The 15,973-nt window shown below is 39.5% G+C and overlaps 2 protein-coding genes across 4 annotated transcripts; both read left to right on the plus strand.

The window, feature by feature from the left end:
- Positions 1 to 3,069: 3,069 nt before the first annotated feature.
- On the plus strand, positions 3,070 to 6,490 carry trappc6b (trafficking protein particle complex subunit 6B). Its single transcript, XM_046868955.1, has 6 exons — positions 3,070 to 3,363; positions 3,729 to 3,796; positions 4,526 to 4,643; positions 4,833 to 4,916; positions 5,035 to 5,128; positions 6,099 to 6,490. The coding sequence occupies exons 1-6, from the start codon at positions 3,286 to 3,288 to the stop codon at positions 6,128 to 6,130; spliced, it is 474 nt and encodes a 157-aa protein (XP_046724911.1). The 5' UTR covers positions 3,070 to 3,285; the 3' UTR covers positions 6,131 to 6,490.
- Positions 6,491 to 8,284: 1,794 nt separating this feature from the next.
- On the plus strand, positions 8,285 to 14,988 carry tpx2 (TPX2 microtubule nucleation factor). Of its 3 annotated transcripts, none has more exons than XM_046868826.1 (18): positions 8,285 to 8,416; positions 8,691 to 8,820; positions 9,394 to 9,543; positions 9,660 to 9,780; positions 9,994 to 10,065; positions 10,143 to 10,187; positions 10,395 to 10,517; positions 10,602 to 10,711; positions 10,796 to 10,950; positions 11,485 to 11,656; positions 11,800 to 11,938; positions 12,046 to 12,262; positions 12,453 to 12,548; positions 12,660 to 12,830; positions 12,950 to 13,096; positions 13,917 to 14,028; positions 14,249 to 14,436; positions 14,564 to 14,988. In XM_046868826.1, exons 2-18 carry the CDS (start codon positions 8,709 to 8,711, stop codon positions 14,672 to 14,674), a joined length of 2,241 nt encoding a protein of 746 aa, XP_046724782.1. In that variant the 5' UTR covers positions 8,285 to 8,416; positions 8,691 to 8,708; the 3' UTR covers positions 14,675 to 14,988. The 3 variants fall into 3 exon arrangements, with proteins under 3 accessions (XP_046724782.1, XP_046724783.1, XP_046724784.1); XM_046868827.1 differs by having other exon boundaries at positions 14,270 to 14,436; XM_046868828.1 differs by lacking the exon at positions 10,143 to 10,187.
- Positions 14,989 to 15,973: the final 985 nt, after the last annotated feature.

Genomic DNA, 15,973 nt, shown 5'->3' on the forward strand with positions numbered 1-15,973 from the left:
TCCGAGTCTTCATTCTTTTAACCAACTTTATATGTGATTTTGAATAGAAAATGTACAATTTTAGTCTTAAAGGAGAAAATCTGTGGCAAAACTATTTAACAAAGTTATTTAAGAACCGTCGATTCGGTGGGAACAAATTTTTTACATTTATAGCATTTGCCTAAAAGTTGAGTTATATCAACTTTACATCTAGTGTCCTATCTGGAAATTGACATGACTCAACCTCCAGGTAACCGCACCTCGATGCTCTTATCCTGAGTAACTTATTATCTTATTATCTAATTTATACAATTGAGGATTAAGGGCCTTGCACAAGGGCCCCAATTATTGCAGCTTAGTTTTGGGATTTGAACTCACGATATTGAAATCAGAGGTCCAACATCTTAACCACTTTGCTACCACCTCCCCTATAGAAGAAGAATAGAATAGCCTTTATTTGTCACATATACATTACAGCACAGTGAAATTTGTTCTTTGCATATCCCAGTTTTGCTTGGAAACGGGGGTCAGAGCGCAGGGTCGGCCATGATACGGCGCCCCTGGAGCACAGAGGGTTAAGGGCCTTGCTCAAGGGCAAAAGAGTGGCAGCTTGGCGATACCGGGGCTTGAACCCCCGACCTTCCGATCAGTAATCCAACGCCTTAACCACTGGAGCTACCACTCCCCACACCCCTAAACAAATAGTCCACGGGTAGGGAATGCGTCAGATATTAATCTGATAAGAATAGATATTTAATGAAATTATTTAAGTGAACAGTTAAGTGGGGTGAAACCAATTTTTTCTAACAATTCACATTTTTTGTAACGAATCACAAAACTTTGATCCTTTTATATTTAAATTGGGTATCAGACATTATATGATAATAAACAATTATGACATAATATATAACATTATGACCATCTGCCTAATATTGTGTTGGTCCCACTTTTACTGCCAAAACAGTCCTGAATTGTTGAGCATAACAGCAATAACAGCTTCATCAGCGGTTTGAGCTACAGGAGCTCATCTGTTGGATCGGACCACAAGGACCAGCATTCGCTCCACACGTGCATCAATGAGCCTCGGCCACCCACGACCTTGTCACCTGGTCGGACCATTGCAGACCAGGAACATCCCACAAGAGCTGCAGTTTTGGAGATGCTCTGACCCAGACGTCTAGACGTCACAACTTGTCAAACTCGCTCAAATCCTTACGCCCATTTTTCCTGCTTCTAACATCACCTTTGAGGACAAAATGTTCACTTGCTGCCTAATAAATAAATCCACACACTAACAGGTGCCATGATGAAGAGATCATGAGTTTACAAAATAACCACGACAAATCTCTGTTCTTATAAAGAAACTCCAAGAGCTACCTTTGACTGCCATATTCATCTATATCAGTATCTCAAAAGTTCTTCAGTTGTCCAATTGGAACAAAATACGAGATTTTGTTCATTACCCTAGAGTTCCTTATAAGAAAGAACCCTTATTCATCCAATTAAATCTTAAAGAACTCTTAAAAAAGTACCGACAGTTCGAAATTGCTGAGGCATTTTAGGAAAAATAAACTATTTTACCAATAATTTGGCATTTGAACAGGAACGCATTGGGAAGCAGGCAGCTGGGGTCAGCTGTCTCTAACCACTCTCATCCTGGACTCCGACTTTTTGAGTTAGTCCCCACTGGCAGGAGACTGCGATTCATCAGGTCCAAAACCTCATGGCACAAAAACCCAGCTTCTTTCCATCCGCAAATGACCTCATCAATAATACTCGGGACCTACCATCATCTCTGAGAAGCCTCAAAAAACACTGACATTACAGTGATGTAATCCCAACACTGTTCATTTAATATGGTTTACATTAACGCAATCAACAAGCAGTGGTGTACATTTTTTGACGCAACATTGACTCTCTACTCAACCACATTTATTTAATTGACAATGAGCAATACAAATACTAATTTTGCACCTCTGTTGAAGATGTCATTAAGGCTCAGCACTTTCCTATGACATTTTTTTTAGCAATGCTGGCCTCATTTTCAGTCCAAAAAGAGCTCGAATAAATTACAATAACTTTGAGAAACAGCATTTATTGAAGTTGGATACAAAAAAAAAGAATTTGGCGATCTACATAGATCAATTATTAATATATAGTTTATTTCCAACTATTCTTGTTATGATTAAGTAATAATAATAAGTGACCAATTTCAAACACATAATATGGGTGGTGTTAAAATATATGTTTAACACCACCCATGTGATAGAAGAGTGAAAAGGAAAGTTTATAGGACTGTGGTGAGACCTGAGATGTTGTATGGTTTAGAGAAAGTGGCATTGAGTAAAAGACAGGAGGTGGAGCTGGAGGTAGCAGAGATGAAGATGTTGAGGTTTTTGTTAGAAGTGACGACGATGGACAGGATTAGAAATGAGTTTATTAGAGGGACAGCACATGTAGGACGTTTTGGAGAGAAAGTGAGGGAGGTGTGATTGAGATGTTTTGGACATGTGCAGAGGAGGGACATGGGGTATATCAGTAGGAGGATGCTGAGGATGGAGCCACCAGGAAGGAGGAAAAGAGGAAGACCAATGAGGAGGTTTATGGATGTGGTGAGGGAGAACATGCAGGTAGTTGGTTTGAAAGAGGCAGATGTAGAGGACAGGGGGGTATGGAGACAGATGATCAGCTGTGGCGCCCCCTAATGGGAGAAGCCGAAAGAAGCAGGAAGAAGAAGAAGTATTCAGACATTAACTTTTGAACAAATCAGCATATTTGTTTCAGTTCATTTGAAAAGCAAACGTTCTGGGCTACAGCTTTATAATATTTTTAACATTACTCATATTATGTGTTTAATTTGTTCGCTGATTATTATTACTAAATCATAACAATAATTGTTGGAAATAAACTATATATTAATAATTGATGTATGTACCAAACAGGCATGTGCACGGACAGCTTAAAGCAAGCAGGAAACCCAAGTCAAGGACCCTTGGATGACTCTCAAAAGACTCTGTAGTAAACATATAGTGCACTACGTAGGGCGTGTAGGCTGATGAGTTATACACACTATGTAGTGCACTTGTGCAGGAAAGTAGACGCTATTTGGATTTCCGCCATTGGGTTGCTGGATAGGGGCGCTACTGAGGTGTTTTACATACACACACATTTAGGAAGCAAATATAGATATATACAATAAGAAAGTAAACATTTTGTTTTGTATTTATTTGTATTTATGTCTCGTTTGTTGTTTGCGTTTAAAAGCTACACATGATATCCATACATTAGCCGGTTAATTTGCAGAAAATGGCAGACGAGGCTCTTTTTCAGTTCCTCCATAATGAACTATTGCAGTATGTGAACAACACAGAAGGAGGAGAAAATGTAAGTTTATTTTTATTATTATTGTAAAGATTACAAATATGTGTATATGTATATATATATATATATATATATATATATATATATATATATATACACACAAATAATGTGTTCAATGTTATGTTGCAGTCTGATACTACAAAAATTGATGTTGTGAAATCAGAATATTAGAAATGTTTGTCTCTATTTTTTAAATATCACATGTACATAAGTATTCAGACCCTTTACAACACTTAAAAATGAGTTCATTTGCCTCCCAAATCTTTTGATCATTGCTGAGATGTTTCCACACCTTGACTGCAGTCTACCTGCAAAAAAAAAAGTTTTTTTGATTAGACATGTATAATAATAATTTTGTATGTGTTTAGGAAAATGGACGGTGCGTTTCAAAGCTGGAGAACATGGGATTTCGGGTGGGACAAGGTCTCATTGAAAGGCAAGTGAAGATTGAAGGGACGGAGACGCCCAAACTAGGGTCTGAGGGCCAAAGTCGGCCCATGGAGGACCTTTAATTTGACCCTTTATGTCATAGATGAGGGGCAACAATACTTGATACAATTATGGCAAACGCTATAATTCCAAAGACGCCCTGATTCAGAGCGATTTACAATTTCAAGGTGGCATCAAAAGGTTTCGAGTCTAACGGTGCTACCTGGAGGATTGACAGGATTAGAAATGAGTTTATTAGAGGGACAGCGCATGTAGCACGTTTTGGAGACAAGGTGAGGGAGGCGAGATTGAGATGGTTTGGACATGTGCAGAGGAGGGACATGGGGTATATCAGTAGGAGAATGCTGAGGATGGAGACACCAGGAAGGAGGAAAAGAGGAAGACCAAGGAGGAGGTTTATGGATGTGGTGAGGGAAGACATGCAGGTAGTTGGTGTGAAAGAGGCAGATGGAGAGGACAGGGGGGTATGAAGACTAATGATCCGCTGTGGCGACCCCTAATGGGAGAAGCCAAAGTTGTTGTTTTTTTTAACCGACTAAAAACTCTGTCTTGGTGTCGACGAAAAGCCAAAACGGAGAGAAAAATATGGGTTTTTCAATGAAAATGTGACAAGGCCTAACATACAAAAAAAAAAAAAACCCGCTTCAAACTGCAAACCCTTGAATCCAATTCTATGTGATCACGGAGCTGGTTGACGTCTCTACCTTCTCTGTAGGTTCACCAAAGAAACGGCGCGTTTTAAAGACGAGCTCGACGTCATGAAGTTCATCTGCAAAGATTTCTGGACTTGCGTGTTTAAGAAGCAGATCGATAACCTGAGAACAAATCACCAGGTGTGTGCAATCAGTTCGACTTAAATCATCATCATCATCATCATCGTTTCTTCTCACGGTTAACCAGTAGTGAAACTTGTATTGACACAGTAATATCTTATGTACATTCATATTACATCGGATACACAAGGAATTAATGTTTAATTACACTCACGTTCAACGTTCAACTCTCTCTCTTCTTCTTCCCAGGGTATTTATGTCCTACAGGATAACAAGTTCCGGTTATTGTCCCAACTGTCTGCTGGTAAACAGTATCTGGAACATGCTCCAAAGGTACTGTTTTTTCTTTTTTTTTGTTACACTAAAATGACTGCATTTCACAAACCTTGACTGAAAACACACACCGTCTCATTTCGTGACTAAAACTTGACGTTCGTTTCATCCTGTGCAGTATTTGGCGTTTACCTGCGGCCTGGTGAGAGGCGGACTCTACAACCTCGGTGTGAAGAGCATCGTCACGGCTGAGGTGTCCGTCATGCCTGCTTGTACGGAGAACAGTTTATATAGTTACACAAACACACTCACAGATATTCACACTGGCAAGAGACTGGAGAGCGAGAGAGACAGAAAGAGAGGATGGAGACATAAAGAGGGATAGACTGGAGACTGAGACAGATTGGAGATTGAGAGAGGGAGGGGATCATTTGTTTAAAGAGAAGCAGAGAGAGGATAGAGAGAGAGATTTTGACAGATATGGGGAGAGACACAAAGACAGGATGGATTTTGAGAGAGACAGACAGACAGGATAGAGACGAAGAGAGGGACAGGGTGGAGACCAGTACAAGAATGAGACTGAGACAGGTTTCGAGATTGAGTGAGTGAGAGAGAGAGAGAGAAGAAGAAGAAGAAGACGGAGTGTAGGGAGGGAGAAAGAGAAAACATGGATTCTAAGGGATAAGGAGAAAGAGGGAGAAAGGATGTGGGGAGAGACACAAAAAAAGGCAGGATGGAGATTGAGATAGTGTTGGAGAGAGAGACAGGAAGGAGAGAAAGTTTTCAGTCAGATGTCAGAGTGCGATAGAGAAATATTAAGATGGAGAGAAACAGGATAGAAGCTGAGAGACAAAGAGAAAGAAGGTGGCGACTGAGACATACATAAAGGAGAAGATATTGACGAAGACAAGATAGAGAAAGGGGGTGACTGAGAAAAAGACAGAGAAGAAAACTGGATGGAGCCTGAGAGCTAAAAAAAAAAGAGAGAGGATTGCGAGAGATGAACGGATGAGAAGGAGAGAAAATGAATATGTGAGATGAAGACAGAGGAACAGGATATAGACACAAGATGGAGAAGGAAATTGCGAGAGAGCGATAGAAAGAAAGAGAGGCAGAGCAGAATAACAGATTTTTATTCATATTATATATCTTTTTTGAGAATTTGTGATCACTGACCGAATATGATTTTTCTTGCAGCTTACTGTCACACACTAACATATGATTTTGTTCTTCTCATTTCAGGTAAATTCCAGGTGATGATCCAGAAGATGTGAAACACAGAACATGAGAGCAAATTCCTTATAAATAATATATACTTTTCTGTCATTCTTTTTATTTTTTTTATTTTTTTATTTTATACATTTAGATTTTATTGTACTGTTTTCATTTGGTTTGCAACTGAATCCTCTTAAATCCCTTGCATGCAATCTCCAGTATGTCGAGGTCACTGTGTTGACTTGTACCATAACCTTGATTTATTATTGGTTTTACACTTTATCTATAAAATCATATTTGCACAAGATGTCATTAAAATGTGTCACGTTGGCGTTTTACATTGTGCTTTATTTAAATGTGGGATATAATATCACAGTTGGTTGAATTAGGTTCAATAAACGTTAAGCGGTGCCTCTGCAGGTTGTTTGTTTGGTTTTCGTGTAATATTTCAGCTCAGTAATGAGTGGTCTCCTGTAACAAAGTCACCAACCTGAACATTCAGACGACAAAACAATGAGCTGTTTTTGTATGGCTCCTTTTTAACAGCCAAACTAAAGGCATTTTCTACTAAAGCTCCATCATGTTATGGAGAGAATGCTGTTAATTGTCCAAAATGGCTTAGAATTTACAGTGTTTCCTCTTTTTGCTCAGCTTGTATTGACTCCAAGGTCTGCCACCTCAGCGTCCAGACCTATGATGCTTATGTGGCTGGTTGTGGTCCTCTTGGTATTGAGGTTTATTGTACAATGTTGATCTGTAACCATAGGGGTCCATGTACTCTTCGTCTTGCCCAGTGGTGGACCGTAATGAAGTAAATGTAATTTGTTACTGTACTTAAGTAGCTTATTTTTTTTTGCTTCTCTGTACTTCACTGAAGGGTTTGCATTTGCGGAAACTTCACTACTTTTCACTCAACTACATTTTGCAAAATCAGTCGTTCCTTTTTGTTTATTAGTGGATGAAAATGTTAATATTCAAGCACCCAGCAAGCCACCAGTCGTTTTGGAAGGTAGCAGATCTGTACTGGGAAGTCTGCAGTGTAAAGTTGAAAAGTATGGTTGGGTTGGAAGCATTTGGAAGTTTCTAAACAAGTACTTATGGTTATTAAGAATAAATAATACCAAAACTTTTTTTTATAATGAGTTGGGCATCCCATTTTAAATTTAGTCCCCTTTTTTCTAATAATAATCCTCTTTTTTCAATGAAGGCTTTTCAGTAGATTTTGGAATATGACTGCCTTTTAACCCCTAGAGGATTGTTGAGATTGATTACTCATTTCAGGAGAGAAGGCTTGATCAAGTCAGTATGGTTGGGGTCAGGGCTCTGTGTAGGGCCTCAAATTATTCACTACCAACCTTGCTGAAGATTTTTTTTTCAGTAGAAGCTAAATCAATGGTGAAAATTAAATTCTAACCCATATTTATTACTTAAACGGGACAAAAATGAGCTGGAAATAAATATATGACATAAACTATATAATTTGGCTCTTAGTTTCAGTGAAGGGATGTAATTCTTCAGCATAGAAAGACTTCGTAGGAAATTGAACGCTTCCAACTTTGTGGCAAAAGTCTGGGGGAAGGATCACGAAGTGTCACCATTAATTTGATCTATCGATATTTGATGATTACCATAGATGGGCTTTCCATGCGTGTAAACAATCAGAGCAAGTCTCACTTAATATACAATAGTGTTATGATGAGGATCTGCGAACATTTTAGAAAGGATTCAATTTTGAACACATGATTGCATTTATAATGTGTTGGCTTTAATTCTTTCAGAAAGGTATAATGATTTATGTAATTGATTAATTTTCCCTCTGGTGTGATATGATTTACTACCATTTAGATTTAGGAGGACCTACAAAAAAAAGTAGGCCACAGAAACCATAAAAAAAAAAAAAAGCCTGCAAGTGACTGGTGAATATTATCCTTTATATATAATATTATTCTTTTAACTTGTTTTGTTGCAGAAATAATTATAGCCAGCATTTAAATAACTATTCAGGATAAACAACAACAAAAAAATGCATAAAACGTGCCATAACATAACATTATTACCCCAATTGTGTTTTTTAAATACCCCGGAAGTAGGTAATCTTTAGTGGAGGAGGAAGAGGGAGATCACGTGATGCAAAGCGCTCATTTGACGTGACCAATAGGAACACGAGTTCACGCAGTACGTCTTCGCCATTGGTTGATTTTTAAACGCGCAACCAACGGCGCTGATATTCAAACTCATTCGGACTGTTGGGTTTCGGACGCGGTCGTTGGCTCCAGTTGGTGCTGATTCGGTTTTGTGTTTTGTTTGCTGACACGATCCAGCGGTGATAGAAGATTATTTCGAGGGTAAGAAACGATTGAATTGATTTCGGGATGATGGTGTATTTATACGCTTTAGTAATGTAGGTAGTTTGTAACGGCAGTTTGTGTGTATGTCCTCCATCTTCTGTTGTAACGCGGGGCTCGTGCACTAATTAGACACGCACGAGGGCGTTAATCCACCTTTTAACTATTGTTCTATAAATGTAGGAAAGACAACTGATTCATTTTATTGAGATTTTTATTAAATTTTGTATTAGTTCGATAGCTATTTGAGTAGCTAACCCATCTGCTTTTGCAGACTCCTCGGGTTTAGAAGATGGACACCCAGCAGCCTGGAGACTCTGCTGATCCGTACTCATTCGATGCCCCGTCTCATGTAATGCACGATTTTAGCCCTGATTCTGAAGATAATGCAGATCAGTGGTTTGGTATGTTAAATATTATTTTTTAGAAGATTAATATGTCGTTTTTTTTGCATCATGTCTTTTTTTGCCTTTGAAAGTAACCTGGTAATTATTTACAGCCTCCACAAATCTATTTATCCCTCTAAATTTCATTTAAAAAAGGTTTAATTTTGCTGCATTTGGACACCCAGATGCCTTTTTATCCAGAGCAACAGTTAAGGGCCTTACTTAAGGGCCCAGCAGTGGTAGCTTTAATGGTGGTGGGATTTGAACAGATGTCCAACATCTTCAAATGAAGTGTGTGTGTGTCTGTGTCTTCCTAAGGGAAGATTTCTCAGAATGAAAAGCTGAAGTGAACATATAAATGGTTTGACATGTAGGATGCTTGAAAAAGAATGACCAAGTGGATTTTAATTGTTTTAAAACCTATAAGTTTTTGAGGTCCTTATTAGGGTTTTTTTTTTTTTTTTTTTGTATGCAGTGTTTTTATGCTTGTAGTAGACACAAAGCTTGTGTTGGGTTATGTAGTGGTTTCTAAAACAAAATTTCTCTACTGGATATGTTGTGTATCAGCTTTTCTCCCTTGTCCTCTTTTAGAAATAATGGCTGCCCCAGAAAAAAATGGGGAAATGGAGCAACTCATAACCCCCTTGAGGGGGCCAAAACCTTTTGATGGAATGCACAGTGGGGATCTGCCTAAAGCCATTGTCTCACCCATGGTCCATGTGGCTGTGACCAAGTCAGCAGGTAAAACTTGTATAGTGTGGATTCGATTCTATTTAAATGAGAATTGTACAATAGTTTATTACGATTTTGAATGTTCACATTTAAACACCGGGTGCCTCTTTCCTTGACCCTCCCAGATGATGTCCCTGAAAGGACTGCTCCAGAATCTACATCTAACATTGTGACGTCATGGGGAGACGGGAGACAGGCAGGAGCTCCTAGTCAGGCTCAGAAGAGTGTTCCAGCTCAGCCACGCAGGTACAAAGCATTTTCTTTTTAAACCAAGTATTCACTCAGGGTAATTGACACCTTCATGCTGGTACAAATTTCGTAACTCAAATCAGGTGGTATTGAGGCCACGTGTTCTGAAGTATTCTGTTGATTTTAACCACCGTTCTAAAAATCTGCTTGCATAGTCCAGTAGACTGACTGTCAGACTTAATTTCTGTTAATAATCCCTCCCCACTCCAGAGTATTGAAGCGTCCTGTGGTCAAAGACCGACCTCAAGCTCCTTCGACGCCTCCGGTGATGAAAAAGAGAAGGTAAGACCATCTCTGGAATAGAAAGTGAGTGTGGATTTATTTCAGTGTTCAGCTAGAGGTGCTGTTGATGTTTACAGAGTTATTCCAAATCCAAGAAGAACCATTCTCCATCCACCGAGAAGGTAAAACTGAGTTTATTGTAGGTGTGGTGCACAGGGTTAATGGTGACTGCAAAATGGGTTGTGATAACCGATGGTAGGCTGTTATAAACGTGTCGCACGTTTCTGTGCCTATATACTTTTATGGCCAGTGATATTTTTAATTTGTATATAATAAGGAAATGTTGCTAAATATGTGGGGTTTGGTTTTGTTTTGTTTTTTCTCTGCAGAAGCTCAACAGGTACAAAGCAAGTTCGTCGTAGCACTGCTGCGGCCAGACGCAGCATCAGGCTAAAGAACAAGCCGCAGATGCCTTCAGCTGCTGTTTCTGCAGCTACTGCCTCTGCCCACCAGTAAGCGGCAGCAATGTTAAGCTCGAATATTTGTCAAGCGACAGATACGATAGTCATTCACTCGCTTTACTTTCTGACCTGCAGGCAGAAGAGCACAGAGCAGCAGGAGCTGGAGCGCATCGAGGCTCTACAGAAAGAGGTGGCGGAGCAGCGCAAGAGGAATGAAGCCAGCTTCAGAGCTGCGCTGGCAGGAAGTGAGTATGCAACCATTTGCTGGTGTGAATGTATTTAACATTTTTGGTTAAACCTGATGACTTCTTAACCGTCTTTCCGTAAAGGTCAGCCTCCTAAGAAACAAGTTCTTTCCTCCACCATTCCCAAAGAATTCAACTTCCGCTCCGATAACAGACTGAAAAACCACACGGACGGTTCTGAGACTTCATATAAACAGTGTGACTTCACTTCACAACTGCGCAAGCACCCTTCCTCACCCGTGAGTATCTGAGCTAAGAGCGGGATTGTGGGGAACACCTAGGTCAGGTGTGTAAGGCTAAAAAAAAAAAGTGAAGGTCCCTATAAGCAGCTAATATGATTTAAAAAAATTAAATGTTACTTTTCTTTGTCAATTCTAAGTGGGTGTTTTGGTAGCAAGTAGTTTAGTAGCATGTTAATATTTATTTATTAATGCAAGCCCCCTTTTCCCCCCCCTTTTTAAACAAGTTGTCTTTCATCCAAACCAGAGAGGGCGATTTAAGAGAATTGTTAAAACTCTAATTAGTAAATGCTGTTTGATCTTAGTATTTTTACTTTAATTGGTCAAAATGGATTCTGCTCCTGAATAATGTACAGTAATTTAACCAGCAGCCACAAGTCACTCTCTATGATGGAGAATCTTTTGGTGACATTTATTTAATTCAATTTTTTTTAATCTCTGGCAGAGGGGGAGAGAAAATGATTCCTTAAAGCTTTAAACAGAACCGTAGCAACTCTTCAAACTTGCGAGATCATTTCCGATTGGTTTTTACAGTTAAAGGCTCATAAGGGCAGCACGGTCCCCAAGCCCTTCAATCTCTCCAGTGGCAACAAGAGGAAGCTGGAGGAAACCAGTTCCTACGTGTCCATGGCTGAGCAGATCGAACTGTTTCAGAAGCGCACCCCAACCCGTTATCATCTGCGCAGCCGGCAGAGTCAGGAAAGGGGTGAGTCAAAACTATGGTTCTTTGTGCTGGTTAATGTATCTAACAAGCACTCGTCGTGTACAGATTAAATCCTTTCTCTGATCTGTTTCCCAAACTTTTATGCCATAGTAAAGAAAGGAAGATTTGATTTGCTTTGTCCTCAGGCCCTTCACCAGTGAGGACCGAGAAGCCCAAGGTTACTCACCCTCATACCCCTCAGCTTTTGACCCGCCAGAGGAGCCGCCCTCCTACGGTGAAGAGCACTGCTGAGCTCGAGGCAGAAGAAGCAGAAAAACTCCAGCAGTATGTATCATTTAAACCCCTTGCTATCAAAATACATCTTTTATTTTACATTTAGGAAACTTGTGTGCGACCAAACCTACAGAAGGTCCATCCTTTTCCGTTCTCAGGTTTAAGTTCAAAGCTTTAGAGCTCAATCGCAAAATCCTCGAAGGGGCCATGGCTCCAAAGAAACCTGCTCCTAAAGAAGCAACTCGTCCAGAGGGTTTCCAGCTGGAGGTGGAGAAACGTCTGCAGGACCGACATGCCGCTAAGAAAAAGGAGGAACCGGAAGACCACACCTTCCATTCCAAACCTTTACCAACCCGTATCCTGGAGGAGGTTGTGGTAAGAGGGGAAAATTATTCATACCATACTTTTCTGTATACGGTTTTATATATATAAAATGCTTTGGGCTGACGGAAAATGGTTTGTCTACCAGGAAGTAGATTTTCTAGGTGGCCATTTGGCAGTTGTTTTGTTTGTCTTTCAGTCTATTATATTCAAAAGGACTCTTTCTAAAAATGTTTTACCATAGGGTGTTCCAGAGAAGAAAGTCCTGAAACCTACTGTCCCTGAATCTCCTGCTTTTGCCCTCAAGAACCGAGTGCGTGTGGAACGCAAGACCGAAGAGGTACAACCCAGTTTTGGATTAACATAAGAATTAATAAGAACTTTCCTTTTTTTTTTTTTTTTTTTTTTTTTTTTTTTCTTTTCTTTAATGTGTATGGACATGCATTCACAGGTGAAGGCACCAGCTCCTCTGAAGGCACTTCCTGTACCCCACTTCGTACCCTTCCACCTCAAACCTGCAGCAAAGAACCACGTAGAAACATGTCCTTTCTCTTTCGAGCAGCGTGAGCAAGAACGCAGGGCTCAGAAGGAAAAAAAACTGGAAGAGTTGAGAAATGAAGAGGTAACATTTCCTTAACTGTGTATTGAACTGTGGCCCTCTGCAGTGGACTCCTTTTGATATCACTATTCAAGAAAAGAGATTACATGCCATGTATTTGAATAAACTTTTTTTTTTTTCAGGTGCCCAAGTTTAAAGCTAGACTTCTGCCCCACTTTGATGAAGTGAACCTTCCAGAAAAGAAAGTAATCGAACCTACCAAACCTGCTCCGTTTAATCTGTTGGTGGATGAGCGCGGATCTGTGAAGAGCGAACGTTGGGAGCAAATGGTACTTTTTTTTTTCCTTCACATTCTACCTTTCGTGGTTTCCGAACAGAACTCCGTGGTAGCGAATAGACATTCCCTATAAGTGCTAAATCCAGTGCATGAAGGAGATGCCTGCTGATTTCAGGTGTTGGTAGAGATCAACCAATTTTACCAATAGCTAGGTTGCTGATAACCGATTAATCAACCAATATATAACGCTCCATGTTAAGTAGTACTAAATCATGATAGTGTAATAAATGAAGTCACGCATTCACACGACATTTAGTGAAATGCTTTTCATGACTGTGCAGCATGAAATATTTTGTATTACTTTATAAAGCATAACTATAAAATAAGGGTCAAAAGTTATAAAATGTATACAAGAATTACAGATGTTTAAATGACCGATAATGACAGTAGTCTAGTGTCCCAGAGTGATTGTCACTAAAGTGTTCATGTGCCGGTATTAAAGCACCAGTCCAGTGTTGGTGACAATTGTGCAAAAGAAGGAAAGGTAGCATAACACTAAATAGTTGCATCCAAACTGAATAATAAAAAAAAGACTTGGGATGGCCAAATTATAATGGAGATCGCAAAACTGGTGTGCATGGTGTCCAGTGAGGCTGTTTCTCTTGGTATCATAAAGCACAGAGTATGTGGTAATAGTGATTCGCCTCTAGAGGCCACTCTCATACTGTTTAATGACTGCATACCCTTTTGGCCGCAACCTGGAAAAACTACCTGTATGGTTACCGCGTTTAATTTTTCTGGATTTTTCGGTAAAACCGCTGAATCTGTTGACCTCCACTAAAAGGTTTCCCCTTTTTTTTTGTCTTTTCTAGATGAAGGATGAGTTGAAGCAGCAAGCAGATGCAGCCTGTTTCAAGGCGAAGCCCAACACAGTCGTTCACAAGAAACCTTTCATGCCCAAGAAAGAATCTCGTTCCATCTTGGGTATGTTGCATATGGAAATTGTATAGCAAAATGGTTCACAGCTGCCCGTTTTGATACTCGACACCTCACTGCTGGTTCTGCTTCACTGGTTTTGTCTGTGCGGTCCATGCCGAGCTTGCTACCCTAACTGTCCACCTCTTCCAATTTCCCCCGACTATTCTCTGCTTTTTCTTCTCTCTACTTTGCCAATCCGTTTGGTCATCTCTTATTTATTCTCAAGCCGATACTACCCATTCTATAGTTGCCGAAGGTTTCCAGCTTTCGACGGAGCGGCGGGCCAAAGAGCGGCTGGAGTTTGAGAGGAATCTAAAGGAAGAGGCGGCTCTCAGGGCGCAGATGGCGGAGCAACAAGCCAGAGAGCAAGAGGAGCGTGAGAAGGACGAAATCGCCAGATTACGGAGAGAGCAGGTATGTCCCCATTTCCTGTAGTTTCCACTGTCCAGCAGAACGAACCTGATGCCGTTTCTGTGTAACTAAGCTTGAATTCAAATTGAGTGCAATTGCCAACCATTATATTTTTGTCTTGCTTCTAAAGGTGCATAAAGCCCAGCCAATCCGACATTACAAGCCAGTTGAGCTGAAGCACAGCGAGGTGGCTCTCACTACGCCCCAGTCTCCAAACTTCTCTGACCGTTTTCGTCTATAAATTCGCAAAATGAACTGTACATAATATTCTCTTTTTTTATACATTTTTTTTATTGCTTTCCTTTGTTTTAACAGCTTTTTAAAGTTGTGGGCTTCCTTCTTTTTCTTTTTCTTTTTTTTTTTTTTTTTAAATCTGTTCCCTGCCCCCTGGCAGTCGATTGTTCTACACTCAGACTTGGACGCTTGTTTACGACTGATCTATTAAATTGTGAACTATTGTACCATATTTTCTCATTACTCTGTTCGTGTAACCTGAACTGTCTTAGCATTTCCTCCTCTCTTTTTTTTGTAATGTATTAAAGGTGTGCTAGAACATTTTGGTGTGGTCTTTAAATCATTGTTTACAAATGACCGATTATTCATATTTGACAATTTAATCGCTATGCTTAGTTGATTGTGGCTGAAAAGGTCGACTTTTATTACGAGAGCGGCCTCTAGTGGCGAATCATTGACTATACCTGCTGTTAGTGTAGTACAAAGAGCACTATTAGATTTATTTATTATAATTAGAATATTCATTTCTTTTAGCTCGTCTTCCTGACCCAGTCCTTCAATCAATTGACTAATCGGTTATGGGCAAATGATACAAATTAGATATCGGTAAAAATCCACACTCGGTTGACTAAAAATTGCACTCTTAGTATTCTACTCAATGCACAATCCAGTTGAATGTATTGGAGTCTGTTCTGTCCTAAAGGACTGGTCTTCAGTTTGGAAACATTTGATAGTGAATTCAATTGAGTGAGTAATCTTTTATGAGAAAATCATTAAAACTGCCTGAAAGGACACTGAGAAACTTGAATGAGCCAGACTCTGCCAGCTAGTGCAATTTATTTTATTTTTATTTATTTATATATATAATATATATATATAATGTGTGTCTGTGTGTGTGTGTGTGTATATAGATATATTTTAATCTGTAGCTATTATACAATCAAAATTGCAGTTTTGTCACCAGGAGATCTGAAAGTTTAATCATGTCTCATGTTTAGCAAAAAGCAGTAATTGTTCACTTAGAGACTTTGTAGTGTTAATGAAAATGTGTACCTAGATTAAACAGTAGTTCAGACTAAATCAAATCAGAGTTAAGTTTACAAGGTGACTCTAGTGCCTTTTTTTTTTTTTTTTTTTTTTTTTTTTTGGTAGCCCAGAGGTTTGTGTATATTAAATCAAAATGTATTTGTCACCTACACATGCGAACAGAGTACGACATGCAGTGAACTGCTTTATCATCTTTCTACATTGTGTGTGTGTGTGGGGCCTGAGGTGAAAAGTGTAATAAAATATTCTACTTAAAAGT

The sequence above is a fragment of the Silurus meridionalis genome, chromosome 16 (assembly GCF_014805685.1).
Source record: "Silurus meridionalis isolate SWU-2019-XX chromosome 16, ASM1480568v1, whole genome shotgun sequence".
Lineage (NCBI taxonomy): Eukaryota > Metazoa > Chordata > Actinopteri > Siluriformes > Siluridae > Silurus > Silurus meridionalis.